The sequence below is a fragment of the Branchiostoma floridae genome, chromosome 2, assembly GCF_000003815.2.
Source record: "Branchiostoma floridae strain S238N-H82 chromosome 2, Bfl_VNyyK, whole genome shotgun sequence".
NCBI lineage: Eukaryota > Metazoa > Chordata > Leptocardii > Amphioxiformes > Branchiostomatidae > Branchiostoma > Branchiostoma floridae.
The window spans coordinates 20,531,485-20,547,177 of NC_049980.1; the positions used below are offsets into that span (position 1 = coordinate 20,531,485).

At 43.8% G+C, this 15,693-nt stretch overlaps 1 protein-coding gene and 1 long non-coding RNA gene across 3 annotated transcripts; one reads left to right on the plus strand and one right to left on the minus strand.

Moving 5' to 3' along the window:
- The first annotated feature begins 28 nt into the window (after positions 1-28).
- Positions 29-10,102, plus strand: LOC118410521 (rootletin-like). Of its 2 annotated transcripts, XM_035812276.1 has the most exons (18): positions 29-921; positions 1,099-1,256; positions 1,721-1,892; positions 2,171-2,330; positions 2,438-2,553; positions 2,683-2,785; positions 3,073-3,232; positions 3,453-3,582; positions 3,867-4,093; positions 4,343-4,505; positions 4,927-5,159; positions 5,316-5,411; positions 5,928-6,128; positions 6,507-6,684; positions 7,056-7,223; positions 7,680-7,832; positions 8,125-8,204; positions 8,913-10,102. In XM_035812276.1, exons 1-18 carry the CDS (start codon positions 187-189, stop codon positions 9,670-9,672), a joined length of 3,993 nt encoding a protein of 1,330 aa, XP_035668169.1. In that variant the 5' UTR covers positions 29-186; the 3' UTR covers positions 9,673-10,102. The 2 variants fall into 2 exon arrangements, with proteins under 2 accessions (XP_035668169.1, XP_035668171.1); XM_035812278.1 differs by lacking the exon at positions 1,099-1,256 and having other exon boundaries at positions 785-921.
- Positions 9,715-15,079, minus strand: LOC118410524. The gene is made up of 4 exons (XR_004830563.1): positions 15,065-15,079; positions 14,838-14,908; positions 14,512-14,616; positions 9,715-11,268 (listed from the first exon to the last, which is right to left on the minus strand). It is a non-coding gene; the product is annotated as an uncharacterized LOC118410524 (long non-coding RNA).
- Positions 15,080-15,693: the final 614 nt, after the last annotated feature.

Sequence of the window (15,693 nt, forward strand, 5' to 3'; positions counted from 1 at the left end):
ATGGTACTATTAGAGTGGCCAATGGAACAATTGGACCCATGGAATCGTTGCAATCGACATTCTGAGATGTAATTCGGAAGGAAATGGCATGTTATCATTCGGCATTGCAAACCGCCCTAAAGTCGCATAGTGCCGACAGATTTGTAACTACTTGAGACACGTTGTTTGAATACTCCCTGGTCCGTGATGTCATTTTATGGACGAATGACCCCGGATCTTGTACCCGGGAAGAAGGAGGCGAGTCTGGGTAGGAACAGTCCAGTAAGTCCACATCGCACGGGAAGAAACAGTCCCCAGCTCACGGGAAGAAACAGTCCCCAGCTCACGGAGAGTACCAGTCCAGTCACGAGAACCCGTAAAATGTCCCGTAAGAAGACGTCCAGCCCCCTGGGAGGAAAATCAACCAAGCCCCGCGGGTTTGGGCTTAGCGGTGCCTCTCCTAGCCGGATGACGCTTACTGCTGCCGCACCTAGCCGGATGACGCTGACTGGTGCCTCACCTAGCCGGATGGCTCTGGTCGGCCAAGCACCGAGTAAAATGGCTCTCGGTGGTCCGTCTCTTCCCGGCTCCTCCTTTAGCCGAACAAACCTCGGAACGGCCAGCAGTAGGGCGGATCTTTTAGGTATGGCGGTCGGTCGCTTTAAGGCGGGGCTCGGGGGAAAATCTGTCCTACAAAGACGGCCTCTTGGATCTAGGATGAACCTGCTTGGCGATAAAGGCGGGGGCCAGTGTCTGGACTGTGGAAGTAAGAACGTAAAAACTGGCGGTCCGCAGACTAGACCGCCCCCGAAGAAAACCTACAAGACGATGGCATCTCTGGAAGAAGACGGAGATAGTGGCGAGGAAGGGTCTGACAAGGAGTCTGATGAACCACCTTTCATCTTTACCATATCCAGTTGTGTGAGAGATACCATAGACAAGGTAGGTGCGTTCCTAAGCGTGAAACAATGTACTTTTGTATAGTTTAAAATGAACTATCAATCCCAAAACAAAAACACCATGTTTCAATGGCTTGCTTGACAAGACGCACAGACAAATGCAAGGCGGTTAGAAACAACTTGTTGACGTACGTACACGTGAACATCTATACCCTGGCAGGTTGCTCGGGCCCGTATATACCGGGAACAAACGGACATCGCCAACAAGCTGCACGCCATCCACAAGCGCGTGAAGACGGTGTACCGCCAGTGGGACGTGAAGGAGGACATCCACCCCACAGAGTCCGAGAAACAACTGGTTCTGGATATCGGCAACAGGTCAGAGGGAAAGTTCTCATCGCTTCCACTGTGTGAGACGCGTGTGGCATAAGCAACTTTATTGAGATGTCTGGGCATCATCGAATGTCCAGTCACGGTTATCTGGTGTTTATGAAGCGGTTTGTACCTGGGCTAGGCAACATCGTTTCATCTGGAATATACAGGAAACTGTGTGTAGTGTAGTATACTACATTTACCAACCAACAATCCATAAATTTGTAACGTTACAACACAGAAAAATGACAATGAGTCAATGGCTTCTTTGAAAATACGCACGGTGCATGCACAAATACGAGGTTGTTTTAAAAAGATGGAACGACATGAATACAGATGTTGACCCAAACATATCTTACCTGCCGCAGCAACAACCTTGAATCGCATAAGTGTATGGCTGCCAGCATTACTTTGAATGATACAACTCGTGACTACAATGCATTAATGAAACCTATTTGACTGTCCTGCAGACCGCCCAACTACATGAGCAAGGAGAAACGTGAACGTCAAAAGAAGAAAAGACAATCGCTGAAGGCAATCGACGAATTTATCAAGCACAGCGCCACCCAGCGTAATATACTGGCGGAGACAAGTGATTGGCTAAATGCGTCGGAGGGACTATTGGATGAATTCGACGATGAGGTGAAAATGCAATTTTTACAATTATTTATTAAGGGCTTCTTCGTCTGTTCTAAACTGAAGCCATTCTCGGGCCTGGGTCGTACAAAATTAAACTGCATTCTTTCTGAACAACCTATTCTAGGTAGTTTCTTCCTACTTCAAAATCCCTGCAAGATCGTACGACTAATTCCGATATATGCGAGATGACCCACCACCACGCCTCCATAGCAAGGTATGCTTATGGCAACAACACATAGATCAGTGCTTGTAAACTTCATTGCGTTTCACATTTTGTGTAGGATGACCCAGAGCAGAAGGAGCGAACGATGAACCAGCTCCACCGGCGGATCGTCATGGCCATCCTGACTGCACAGAACTGTGTACAGAAACTCCAGCGTCTGGGCGAGAGCATTTTCTCTGACACCGGGGAGCCCCAGGGAGAGGGACAACGGGCGTCAGGTAAGTACATAGCAGAGATCTTGCTCTTGTTCATCGATATTCAAAAGCTGTGTTATACTGTAAATGTGGCCCAAACCCCTGCACTGCATTGACTTCGTTGTATACAGCTCCACGTGCAAGGCGCCTCCCAGCGGGCCAACAGCGTGTACTGCAGGAGGGGGAAGTCCTGGATGAGGAAACGATCCTGGCGGACCCGGAGAACTGGAGGGCAGCGGCCAATCAGGTGACGTCATTTTCACAAACGAGTACAAGAAGTACATGCTGGTAGACAAGAATTGATTTTTTCTATCTCCCCGTTGTTCAGTGTCCTGCCGTTTTTTAAGTAAAGATTATCTGTGCTTGCTTCTAATAGGTGCGGAAAGTACTTCAGGACGCTACCAAAATGGCGAGGACCAACAAGGCCCGAAATGAAGTGCGAGACGCCATCAAGCAGTTTGACTTCATCTCTGCAGCAGGTAATGTTAGTGGAATAGTGGCTGCAGAAGACTACTACTTGTCATAACCTTTGATCAACTACAAAAGAAAAATAATTTTACTGACCTCCTTTGAACAAGTGACGGAAGCTAATGTTGCCAGGACAACCGAAATATTATCCCACCACCACAACTACCTGCGAATGTCATTGACAGTTTAGTTTTTTATTGATGGGAACTCTTTCTATGAATCAATTCATTTCAGCAGCTTGCGCTGTCTGTACAAAACTGTTTTTATATAACACGAGTTTGTGACTGTACTCCTGCAGTTGACCGGAGGGCAGACGAGTTGAGGGAGAGAGATTCCCAGATTGTCGACCTTAAGGCGGAAATCGACAGGCTTAACAACAGCAAGGATCGAATGGCGGAGGAGTACAACAGTCTGAAGAAAAAATGCACCCAATTCAAACAGCTAGGCGACAGACTTGGGTGTGTAGGACTTTTCTTCATTTCCTAACAATGTATCTAAACTAGGACCTGGTTCCCAAACCATACATTGAGGTAAAGCTTTTAACAACATTGAATTGAATACATGATAGGAGGTAGACATTTATGCTTTGATTAACTCCCTGACATCTGTGATGTGTATACAGACTCATCAGTCGTTGATGTCGGCAGATGATAAATTGATTAACTCCTGTACTATTAGTTTGAAGGTAAAGGAGACTGAAGGCCGTGTCAAGCTGGCAGAGACCAAGGCAGAGGAAGTGGCACAAAGTCTGGCAGCAGCGCAGGCTGAGAACACCACCCTTGCCAAGCAACTCGAGAACCAACAGCAGGTACAGATTATCTTGTCATTGATAGATGATCATGGTCGTAATTTTTCATAAGAAAAAATAGATTGACAATACATGTAGTTGCTTTAACCTTTAGTACTCAGTTCTGAAACAAAGAAACTCACATCCCCGGTCCGGTAAAGGAATAGTATACCATGGAAAATTGTCAGGAAGTTTTAGTGAGCAACAGGGAACGTATCAGACATATTGGTATTTGTTTTTCTTTTCGTATTTCTTTGCCGCTCGTTTTTTCATGTACCGTATGTTGTGGCAATTGTGTCATGTAGAAATGGGCTATGTTTGAGAACATGCGGGCTGAAGAATCCAAGAAGCCCTCGGGTCCTTCCTCATCCACCATGCTCCTGATGGACCAGCAGGCCGGGCAGCTGAGGGAGACAGTGGACCAGCTCAAGGCAGCGCTGGACCAGAGAGACAAGGAACTGGCCACTTTGAGAGAACAGGCTGAAATTCACAACAGGATGCAAGGAAGCGCTCCTCCACGACCAGACAGCAGGTGATTTCATGGCTGAGATAAACTGGATTTTCCTCGACATTATACCTCAGTCAAAGAATTATCGGCTTGTTAACTCTGTAAAGTATTCACAAGTTGCATTGATCCTGTTTATGCTCAACCTTTGTGACCATTTTCCATCATTTGCCATGTACATTCCGGCCCTCAGAAAGGTAGCTGAAATATCTGGCAGGTGAAGTTCCTCTAGGTTATATCACAAGAACATTTTTAACAGCCAAATTCTCCTTGCAGGAATGCCGGTGTTCAGGCAGACATGTTGGAGAAGTTTGACCAGAAGGAGGAGGCCTACAAGCTGCAGATCGAGTCCCTACAGGAGGAGGTGTCCGGACTGCAGGAGGAGGTGCAGGAGCTCAGGAGGGACCTGCAGATGAAGAACGAGCTCCTACAGATGCAGGTGATGTGTAACAGGAGGATTAAGTTAAACTAAACTAAAGAAGCTACTTTTAAAGCGTAAAATACACTCGACTCTTGGGCGATTTTGAGATTCGGTGACCTTTAAAAGCGTTTGGCTTCGGCGTGGCGTCAGTGTACGTGGCGTAATGATAGTGTTGGGCTCAGACCCAGTAGGTTCTGGGTTCGATACTCACCATGCCCCAATTGGGAAATAAACTTTACACGACCATGACTATCCACCTTATCAAACGTGTGCAGTTGGAGCCATCATTTTACTTTTCTGGTCATCTACAAAGGCGTCCGAAGTTTGTCGACTGTGTGGCGGAGGCCTTCAGGAGCATTCATGGTGGTTCGGGATCAAATCAAGGATCTGTAGGTGGAAATTGCACAGTCCTCTAATTGCAGCACTCCTCTCTATACAGGAACAGGAGCTTCAGGAGCCTGACATTGGCACAAGTGAGCCCCCCGAGGTCGTGACTACTCCTGGTGGAACAGAAGCGGTGGCTCCAAAGAAAACCAGGCGAGGGGCGCGAGAACAGTCACCCAAAAAGATAAACCCGGCAGCCGCAGCCAATCAGATGGTGTCACGCATTACACTACAATACGAAGCTGAGATGAGGAAAACTCAGTCTCATATCCAAATGGAAAAGGCAAGGTAAAGATCCTGCGGGCATATTCTTTCTATCATTTCAATGTTCATATCGTTGTAGCAGTTGTCCAATGTTGATCTCTATCAAAAGTTTGGTTTTCTCTTAATTCTAATTCTTAATTCCTAATAACGACTAGCTCATTCGAACCTGCTGTGCCCCAGGTTTGATGCTGGTCTGCGGAAGATTCGGCTGGAGCAGGGCAAAGACTTGGGAGATGTGGACAGGGAATGCCGCCATATTGTTTACACCATCAACAGGTTTGTTCCAATAGTAGAAGTCACTACCAGGAAATCTTGCTGACATGTCCTTCGTGTAAAGGTAGATTTATTCTTCAACCATATTTGCACTCCATCTGGTATCTTAGAGCTCAGTTAAGTTTGTTACATTCTCCTACGCAGAGGGACCACAGTCGTATCGAAACTCCCCAATAGGCGAGTTAGCTAGCCGTTGGGGACCGTGCGTAGGAGGATGAGTTTGTTAATTTTGATTGTTTTGCTTTTACGTCGTTCTATCGTACAATCACAAACTAATAGCATTTTCGGGTTAGTCGTGCATACATGTGTGTGTCTTGTTACTGAAAAGGCTGTCACGTCATAGATCCTTGTCGGCGTGTGGTTCTGTCACAGTCTGCTTGAGAATTCAAATACATCAAATTCGTACGACAACCCAAGACAAATGCTATCACTTCTTAACCACGGGACAATATATTAAATTTAGTTTCTCATTGCCTGATAAATTTAGCCTACTTTCCAACCTCTCCCCGCCAAAAACAGGTTCAAGGAAGCCATCGTGCAGATCCTTCAGAAGGAAGACCTTCCTGAGCAGGCTCTGGAGGTGAAACAGATCTCGGACCTGTCCCTCGGCCAGGCCAGCCAGAGGTCCTTGAGGAGCTTGATAACACAGCTGGGAAAGGACGTTGTGGAGATGCTCGTGTCCTTGGAGTTCAAGCTTGCCAAAGCACTGATGAACAAGAGGTAAATTGTGATGTGCTATAGCTAGTTTCTTCTTCAACAAAATGCACAACGCGTTAAAAAAACATTCTTTATCTGTGAAATTCGTTGACCAATCTGTCAAATCTTTGGTCGCTCAGTGACCGCAGCCTCTAGTGGAAAGGGGTGTTGACGATTTCATCCTAGATATGGGCTTCTGCACTTGTATAACCATCCTTTGGCGTAACACACCAATTTCGATATCCTATCTCACTCGCATATTCGCAGATCATTTTACCAAAAAGAACCTCCTTGATCTTACCAAGGACAGAATGGCACAATGCCCGCCCGTTCTCAAGAAAAACACGGCAAAGTGTTGCCCTCCACCTTCTATCACCTATCTTCTTCTGTTAATTTTCCCAGACTCAAGATTAAGGAGGCTGCTACCGGCAAGTCTCTGGTGGCCAAGGACCTGGAGGCCCAGGCTGCACATGCGCAGCGGCTGAAGCGGGAGGTGATGACGCAGGAGGCCAGGGTTAAGTTCGCGCGGGATCAGCTGGAGGGTGCGGAGAAGGAGCTGGCCATGTCAAAAATGAGTCAGGTCAGAAACGAATAAACAAAGCCAAGAGTATTACATAAATGTTTGTCATTTGCATATTCTTGAGATCGTTATGAAGACCCGCCCTGTGAACACACCCTATGTGACTGTAGAGGCCGGACTGGTGTACGTTGGACAAGGCAACTCGTGGATGGAGAGGCTTTGTGCGGTCGCTGGCTTTCTCTGTCTCCGCTTGTCTCCTTTTGCCTCACTATTAGTTTCGTGGAAAGTTGTGTGCAATACCTTGCACCTTGAACTTACCCCCAACTAGCTCTGTTCAAAGCAATGTTTTTCTGACCTGTTAATGATATGTTTGCTGCTAATCTGTCGAATCATATAGCCGTATAAATCCCCTCCCCACCGTACCATTCCAGTCAGAGAAGTACCACAGTCTGCTGGCGCGGTACCGTGATATGTCCGGCGCACAGGAGAAGCTGACAGAACAGCTGCAGAAGAAACAGCAGCTGTTTGTGGAGGAGCTGAAGATGAAGGACAGCAGGATCCAGCTGCTGACGGATGTAAGGCAGGAGCTGGAGAAACAGGTAGGAACAGCATGGGGAGAGGAAGGTGAAACTTAAGGTCACAGTGCTGCTGCTGTTCTGTGAAAGTACTGTGTAAACCTTGCCTACATGTATATCACTATGTGAAATACACGTAAACCCTGATTACAATACACATATAGAGACATTGTACAAGTACATGTATCGTATCTATGAAGAGAAATAAAGATAGTAGGGTCCATTCCAAGACATCGCATGGTTGTTTGTTGTCACTGTTTAGAATTCATTTTAAATCTTTGTAATCATTTATAGTATAACAGTTACATTGCACGCACAAACTTTGGCACAATAGCTAGATGTGCTTTGTATTACAGTGCAAGTAATCTCACTTGTAAACATACTAGCTTTGACGTCAAATATTTCTGTCTGGGAAAACTGAACCAAAAGCAAAATTCATTTACATCCTCTATTGTTTTCTTCTTGATCCTGCCCATGCAGTTGGAACAGCAGAACCACATCATTAGGGAGATAAAGGATCGTGTTTGGGTTAATAAAGACAAGGCAGAGGAAAGCCTGTTCCGTAACATACACCAGCAGAGTGCCGCTCTGAGAGAGATGGAAAAGCTCTTCACCGATCAATCTGTTGCAGAGGTCAGCATCTGAAGTGATTGTTGTATGTTGCGTTTATCACAACAAATTAGAGGGCAATCATGAAACAATCATGGATGTATCGCATCAAAGTCTTGTGACAAGAAATGCTACTGTACATAGATTCTGTCACAGCTTTGTTGAACCTCCTGTAACAAAAAAAAGTCATGCAGGTGTGACAGCACCTTTAACAAAAAATTGGCTGATAACACCTACATCCATGTACCTATAGTTAAATGTGTTGTATCATTATCAGGTAATTTCAATGACTGGTTGTAATTTTTTTATACCCAAGGAGATTCGTTTCCTGATGGTTGATGTGATGAGGATGACACGGCAAATACCAGAGCTCCGCTTGAAGCATTTGTGTGAAAGGTAAGTAATCTGTCAGATATGACAGACTAACAACAATAGAAGATATGAATGACACCCCTACCCCTGCCCAGTGCTGAATGGCACTCCAACAAGGCTGGTGCCCCTGTCCCTGGTGCAGAATTACACACCAACAAGGCTGGTGCCCCTGTCATTGGTGCCGAATGACACATTAACAAGACTGGTGCTCCTGTCCCTGGTGCTGAATGACACACCAACAAGACTGGTGCCCCTGTCCCTGAATGACACATCAACAAGACTGGTGCCCCTGTCCTTGGTGCTGAATGACACTCCAACAAGACTGGTGCCCCTGTCCCCGGTGCTGAATGACACATTAACAAGACTGGTGCACCTGTCCCTGGTGCTGAATGACACACCAACAAGACTGGTGCCCCTGAATGACACATCAACAAGACTGGTGCCCCTGTCCTTGGTGCTGAATGACACTCCAACAAGACTGGTGCCCCTGTCCCCGGTGCTGAATGACACATTAACAAAACTGGTGCCCCTGTCCCTGGTGCTGAATGACACACCAACAAATTGGTGCCCCTGTCCTTGGTGCTGAACCTATTTTCAGATGATATAATTGTTTTCTTCATTTTTTTTCTTCTGTATCAACTAATCATTACAGGCATATACTGCTTTGCTATCAATTACTTAGAGTTTGCATATAACTTGATGACTCTCAAACAAAACCTTCTCCATGTGCAGGTACATCGCACACTGCAGGTTCCAGCAGGAGAAGGCTCGTCTGAAACGCCAGGCTGCTGCTGCCACACGTGAGCTGAGGAGAGACGTGGAGGAGTTCCTGGTAGGTATGGAGGAGCGGCTGCAGACCAGCCACGGCCGCTGGCTCAACAAGAAAGCTGAGCTTGAGGCCGAGCGACAAGCGCTGTTCACCCAGATGGTGGGTCTGTACCAGGACGTGGCGTGGGCGATGTGGCTGACCGGAGGGCAGCGTACGGGAGCGTACACACCGCTGTCCTTCAGGACGCTCCGTTCCAGCACCCCGGGAGGGACCAGACGTCACCGGAAAGAAGGAGTTTTTCTTCGGCCGATCGGAGACGATGATGTCCTGATTGGTAGAAACATGGTCATCACCAGTGTGGAGGATGACCAGTACTGGAACACGTCAGCCACAGGTGCCGCTCCAATGGGCGTCATGGTAACCACACCCACCATGTTGTCTATGGATGTCAACCAGAGTATGGATAGTGCCAAGAAAACCTTCCGTCGTCACTTTCCACAGACAACCACGAAAGGCAAAGAGGACGGAGACAGCATCAGCAGTTTGTCCATTACAGAAGGCAGACAGTCCAGGTTCCATGGAACAGGACCCTCCAGTCAACCCTCACAACCGAAGAGACAGCCAGTCCTGCCTCCAGTAGCCACACTGTGCCCGGCCCCCTCACCAGATGCTGCTGAATGGATGGAGTACCCCCTACCCTGCCACCAGCAAAACCTTGTCTAGCTGTTTACACAAATCACCAGTCAATGATGCATTTTTTTTACTCTCAAACTGTTTTATTGTCTAGATTATTGATCTCCAAAACAAATCTATTTTGGTTTCATAGTATTAGAGGCAATTTGATTGAAGTTGTTGCAATTACTTTTCACTGATTTTACCTCCTAAAAAGATTCAACATTTCAAAAAGATTCAGGATCACATCCTTACCAGAAGATAATGCACATTACATGCAATCATTTCCACATTCTTATGCTACAAGATAACATACTTGAACATATTAACTATTTGTAAGGCCACTGACAAAATACGACAATTCGTTGTACTGAAATCTCATTAAACAGCAAAGCTGCATGTCATTCCTTGTACACACGTTATTGCTACAATATCAATTGCACTGATCATACTTTCATTAAAACAATTGGTTTGATTACCATCAAATCTTAGTGTGTATCATTACATTAGATAATATCTACCTGCAAGATATGCTATGGATAGAAGTCTTCAGTTTGACATATTGCCTTATGTTACCCAAATGGATTATGTAAAGAGACAGAACATTGCAATCTGTGGGATCAATGCCACCACGTACAGCATTACTGGAGCCTCAACGAAAAGTTCCAAAACCACTGCAGCTGTGTATGCATTGATACATACTGTTGCTAGTGTGTTGAACTCAATGATTTAAACATCTTTCTAGCTAATATTTGCTGCTCTATAAAACTCAACTATAATATTCCTTGTAGAATTAGTGGTGTACTGTAGTAATATGCATATTGGTTGAGAATTACCTCACTCAAAAGGATATCAAAGTTCATTACATGCTGCCATTGCCTGAGTTACATGTAGCTACTGCTTTGAATTCTAACTTTGGCATCAAAGTGTTATCCAACTAAGGGCCTATATTTCCCTGATCCCAACTAATATGTTTGAAGTATCGGACAGCCCCTATTCACATCTACAGTCATAACTCTTGTCACATACCAATGAGCTGAGCAGATAGTTGGCTTTGCAATAAAACGTTAAAAGAGAACATGAATTATGTGCAATCAAATACTGGGTACTGATTCAGAAATGTCTCATACACTCCTAAAGCATTAGTCTTTTCCTACCCTACTGTATTGGTGTTGACTAAAATGATGTAGCCAGGTAACACCAATATGAAGTTGAGATCACTGTGAGAGTTCTTCTCTGAGCTAAAAGAGGTCTTTTAAGAATTACTTGTTGTACCATCATGGCAACACAGATGGCATTGGCACACAGTATTCTTATACACTGCAGTACTATGATGGTAATACAGATGGCATTAGTACACATCATGTGAAACTATGCAGTATCACTAAAATGTTAATACATGTAGTGCCAAACATCCCATTCACAGCATTCTGCCATGTTGCAGTACCATCATGGTAATACAAGTGCTGATACTACACAGTATTCCTGCCATGTTAGTAGTACCAAACATCACATTTACAGCATTCTGCCATGCTGCAGGACCACCAGGTTGACGACATCTTGGTTTGCCAGGATGTACTTGGCGACTTCCTGATGGCCCATCTCCAGCACATCTGTCCCGTTAACAGCTTTCACAAACTGGCGCACCTGAAATGTAACAAGTTGGTGTATTTTTGCAACCCGCTCACATGAGTAGTCCTGGTGCTTGACACATGAATGCAAAATCATAGCAAATGTACCAAATATGCTTTCCAATGATAGATCATACAAACAATATAACATCATAAACCAACAATGGAGATATGATCAACTGAAGTTTCCAAACTTTTTGCCTTGCCGCCGCAGGCGGCATGGCCTTGTAGCCACTATTTTCTTGGTTGGTTCAATGGTTCCATGGTTCCATGGTTCCATGGTTCCATGGTTCAATGGTTCAAGCAATGTTAACCCAGCCCTTCCAAAGGCCCTTCCAAAGGCCCTTCCCAGTTCTCTTTCTCGAGGACAAACTTACGGCTTAGGCGACTAACAGTACATACCCGTCAATCTTTATACCTCCCTTTTACGCATTTGATAACAGTTGTGGTCGGTACTGAAAGCCTCTTAACATCTGGTTACATCGAATGAATGAAGCGTTCGTATGGTAATATTTCAAATCCATTGAAGTAAATATATAATCAAGTGAATTATCTCGCATAATAATTTGCATTACCTATTCATAAAGATGAAATAAATGCCTAATTAGACCAATGCATTGCATGTGAATATATAAGTAGGCAATGACGTCATCGAAACGTCTCAAGAACGTTTGACTAGGTATTTCAACGCTACCACAAAAACCCTCTGCCGTATGCTGTTTTCCCCGACGATCGCCCCGATTTGGCCGGGCGGCGGCGCCGCGCGATCCAAACGTGCCAAATTTTGGGCCGCGTGCCCCTCAGAAACGGAGGATATGTGACTGAAGCGGCACAAATAGAACCTTTTTTGACGCTATGGATGAAGAATTTCAAGGTAAAATACTTGATACAATTTGTAGTGTTTGGGGGAGGGGGGCATGTTGAAGAAAATGTGCTTTTGAACAATTTTTTCTCAAGTCAATCCCAGCAATATAATTTCTATGCAGTGTTTCTTTATCCATGTTTTAGTCATGAAACTTACATGTATGTAAAATGTTTCTTAGTAATTTTTTCTTATTAGTTTATTGCTTTCTTTAGCATATTTTACATATGGATCATTGATAGGCCTGTTGTGTACTACTAGTATTTCTTTTCACTTGTTGAACTTGAGGCACCATGGTAACTTGAGGTACCTACAGGGTATGCCCAATTTGTAAGAAAATCTCAATTGTATTTTCAATATCATCGTTACTGTTGGTGTGAATCATCCCTTGCCTCGTTCCAAGACTAAAATACCATTTTGTATTTTTTTCACTTGTTGAACTTGAGGCACCGTGCCCCCTGATATGGGTCAGCCGGGTAACCTATGCCCAAATTTTTCAAAACACTAATGGCATTTTTGTTAACGTGAAAAATTTGTGCAACCAGAATGTGTATTCTTTGTCAGATTGTGCCAAGGGTTTTTCTGGTGTAGCAGAAATCATAAATATGTACTTACCTGCAATATTATACTCTTGTCTCTACTATCAGCCAGGTTCCTACCGACCGGGCGAGGTTGTCGCAGTTGGTACTGAGATTCAGTCGCAGAAGATGGCTCAGAAACAGTGACACTTACCTCCTTCCATCTTGTTGCAGGTATTTATCTACTTAATCAATGATAATAAGTTAATCTATTCCTTGCCCCAACTTGCCTTTCTTTCTTTATTGAATTCTTCATTTCATTATTGGATCATTCTGAATCTTTCGTCACAAGAAAGAAAGAAGTCATAAGAAAGATGATGATGTAGATGAACATCAGACGTGGTACTGGAGTAGGTCGTCATCCCCTCAGATGGAAGAACATTATCACCATGATGGTAGACATGTTAATCATGAAACTCAAATAATTTTGTTTTTCAGGTGGAGTGTAGATTGCACCAAGTACCAGATGTAGCTGATATAAGACTGGAGAGCGGAGCGGAGATATTGAATGGTAGAGGTCAAACATAATGTTGACAAGTTGTGCAGCCAGTGCTATTAGCATTAAGTTTGTTAAAGAATACTGTTGCTACCAGTAACCACAGAAAATGATGAGTAAGCCTGTTGTTTTTGTAAAAAGTAGTTTACATTGCATTATACTATTTATAGTATTGATTAAATAAGGAGAAGTTCATGTACCTGCAAGTACATCAAAGAAATATGTGTCGATTGTATGTATCCTGAAGACTGAGCCTTTGACCTTGAAAAATGTTGAACTTGTCCTAATAAATTTAGTGTTTACACAATGTCTACCTATTGATATTTTATCTCTTATTAGTACAAACATCTGTCTTCTATATTTTATTACAAATGTATCTAAGTGTAAAGTTGTACTGTTGATACAGTGTAACATCATGGCTCAACATGAAAATAATGCGACATATTCACACACTTACCTTTCACCTTGACCAAGTTGACCTTGTTATAAGGCAATTAATATTGCTGATATTCTATAGATGTGACATTGTTGGTAATATAAGATACCATAATGTTGTGTACATTGCAAAAGTATATGAAGTATGATATTTAATCTTCTACAATGCGACTCAACTGGTGCAAAAAACACCATTGACTGTAACCCAAAATGTGAACTTTTAAACCCAAATTTACTTATTTCTTAAAGAATAAGGTAAGATGACAATTATTGTGTGAAAGGACACCAGTGGGTGCTGCATACATCGACCCTGTGTAAAAGCATAATAAAATGCCATGAATGTTCAGAACTCTGTGGAGTGATTCTATGTAGTACATATTACGGGGAAACAAGATAAAACAAGCTTTGCAGCCTTTACTTACCTTTTCATCACCCCTCAAAAAAGGTATTTTTTTTATTTTCATCGTTTATCGCGCAGCCGGCCATATCTGAGGGTAGGTTTTGGCAACTTTGTGGAGCCATATCTCAGCAACCGTTCAAGCCATTCGCTTCATCTAAAAAGCATTTTACTCCTCTTGGTTAGCTCTTTCAGAAACAGTAAAAACAGTCATTGTATTGTGTTTTTGCCAAGGCACAGCATTTTGCCTTGCCGGGCTTGAAGTGCTGACCTACTTTTTCCTGACGATATCCCTAACACGCGGCAAGGCACAACTTTTTTAAAAAGATTTCTTGTTTATATTAAGGTTACTTCAACAGTCAAAGAAATGGAATAGATCAGCCATGGATGGAGTATTACATTTGACGATGTGGTGAACATGGTGCTGGATTGTACACCTACAGTAGATTGATTCACACCAAACTTGAACTTGTAATTCTGGATACAAGTACCTTAACCCCAGCTGCTGCGGCCGGCCCACCAGGGTCCACCGTCTGGATGTAGGTTGGACCGTTCCCTCGTACCACCATCCCATAACCCACAGCATCACTCACAATCTGTAAGTCAAGACACACAACTTTACCTTCCAGCCCAGAATTATGTTATTTTCACTACCAAATAATGTCAATGGCTCCTTTACATCACAACTGAATACTTTATGTGAATCAACTGAAATTGTAAAGAAACAAGATGTCATGAACATCCAAACCAATAAACAAATACAGCTACTATTTCCTTGCAATACACAGGATTTGGTAAAACTACATTATCTCCTTACCCTGATATGCTTCTGTGTGTACCGCCCCTGGTTGTTCCTAAGCTCATCTAAAGTCACTGGTCGCAGCAAAACTAGGAGATGACAATGGTAGTGAATCAATATAAAATCCTGTATTATCACTATCAAATCTTTACATAGGTAACATGAGTGTACTCTCCGTGACAAACAAAATCTGCAAAGATATAGACAAAAGTTATTTAAAATGGAAAAGTTAAAGTAATATTTACCAGATGAATTTCCAAAGGACCCTGATCTCTCTTTATTCTCATCCTCATCACCACCAATGAAGAAAGAGGCTTTATTTGGTGTTCCTGTGATGGACATTTTAAAGTAAAATGTTTCCAAGAGGCCATGATGAAAACAGATGGCTGGTAGGAAAAAGTTTAATCGTGTGTTCCAAAGAACAGACTCTCCCTCCAGACCCTGTTTTGCTGTCCTTCCACTGGAGCATCTTTTGATACCCAAGTACATGTAGCAACAAATCAACTTGGTATGGCTTTACTTCAAATCTTCATATATGCATAGACCGAAGTACTATTGCTGGGTATGCCAATGACGTACCAACAGAAGATGTTGAGTTGGTCCTCTCGCTGCTGATGCTGCCGTGGCGTGAGTGAGAGCGTGGGAGGATGGGCTCCAGCGGAGTCAGCACCTCCGACAGCCGGTACCGTCTGGTGAAATCCTGTTTAAACTGGTACAGGTACTGCCCGTCTTTGAAGTGGTGGTCATCGCTTACTAAAAAATCAACACAACAGAATATGGAATTCCATGGGGAAAGACTGCCATTTTGCTAGCTTCCAAAACACAGGAAACACTTTTTCCCATGGGCCACTACCTTTAAAACTACCAGTGGACT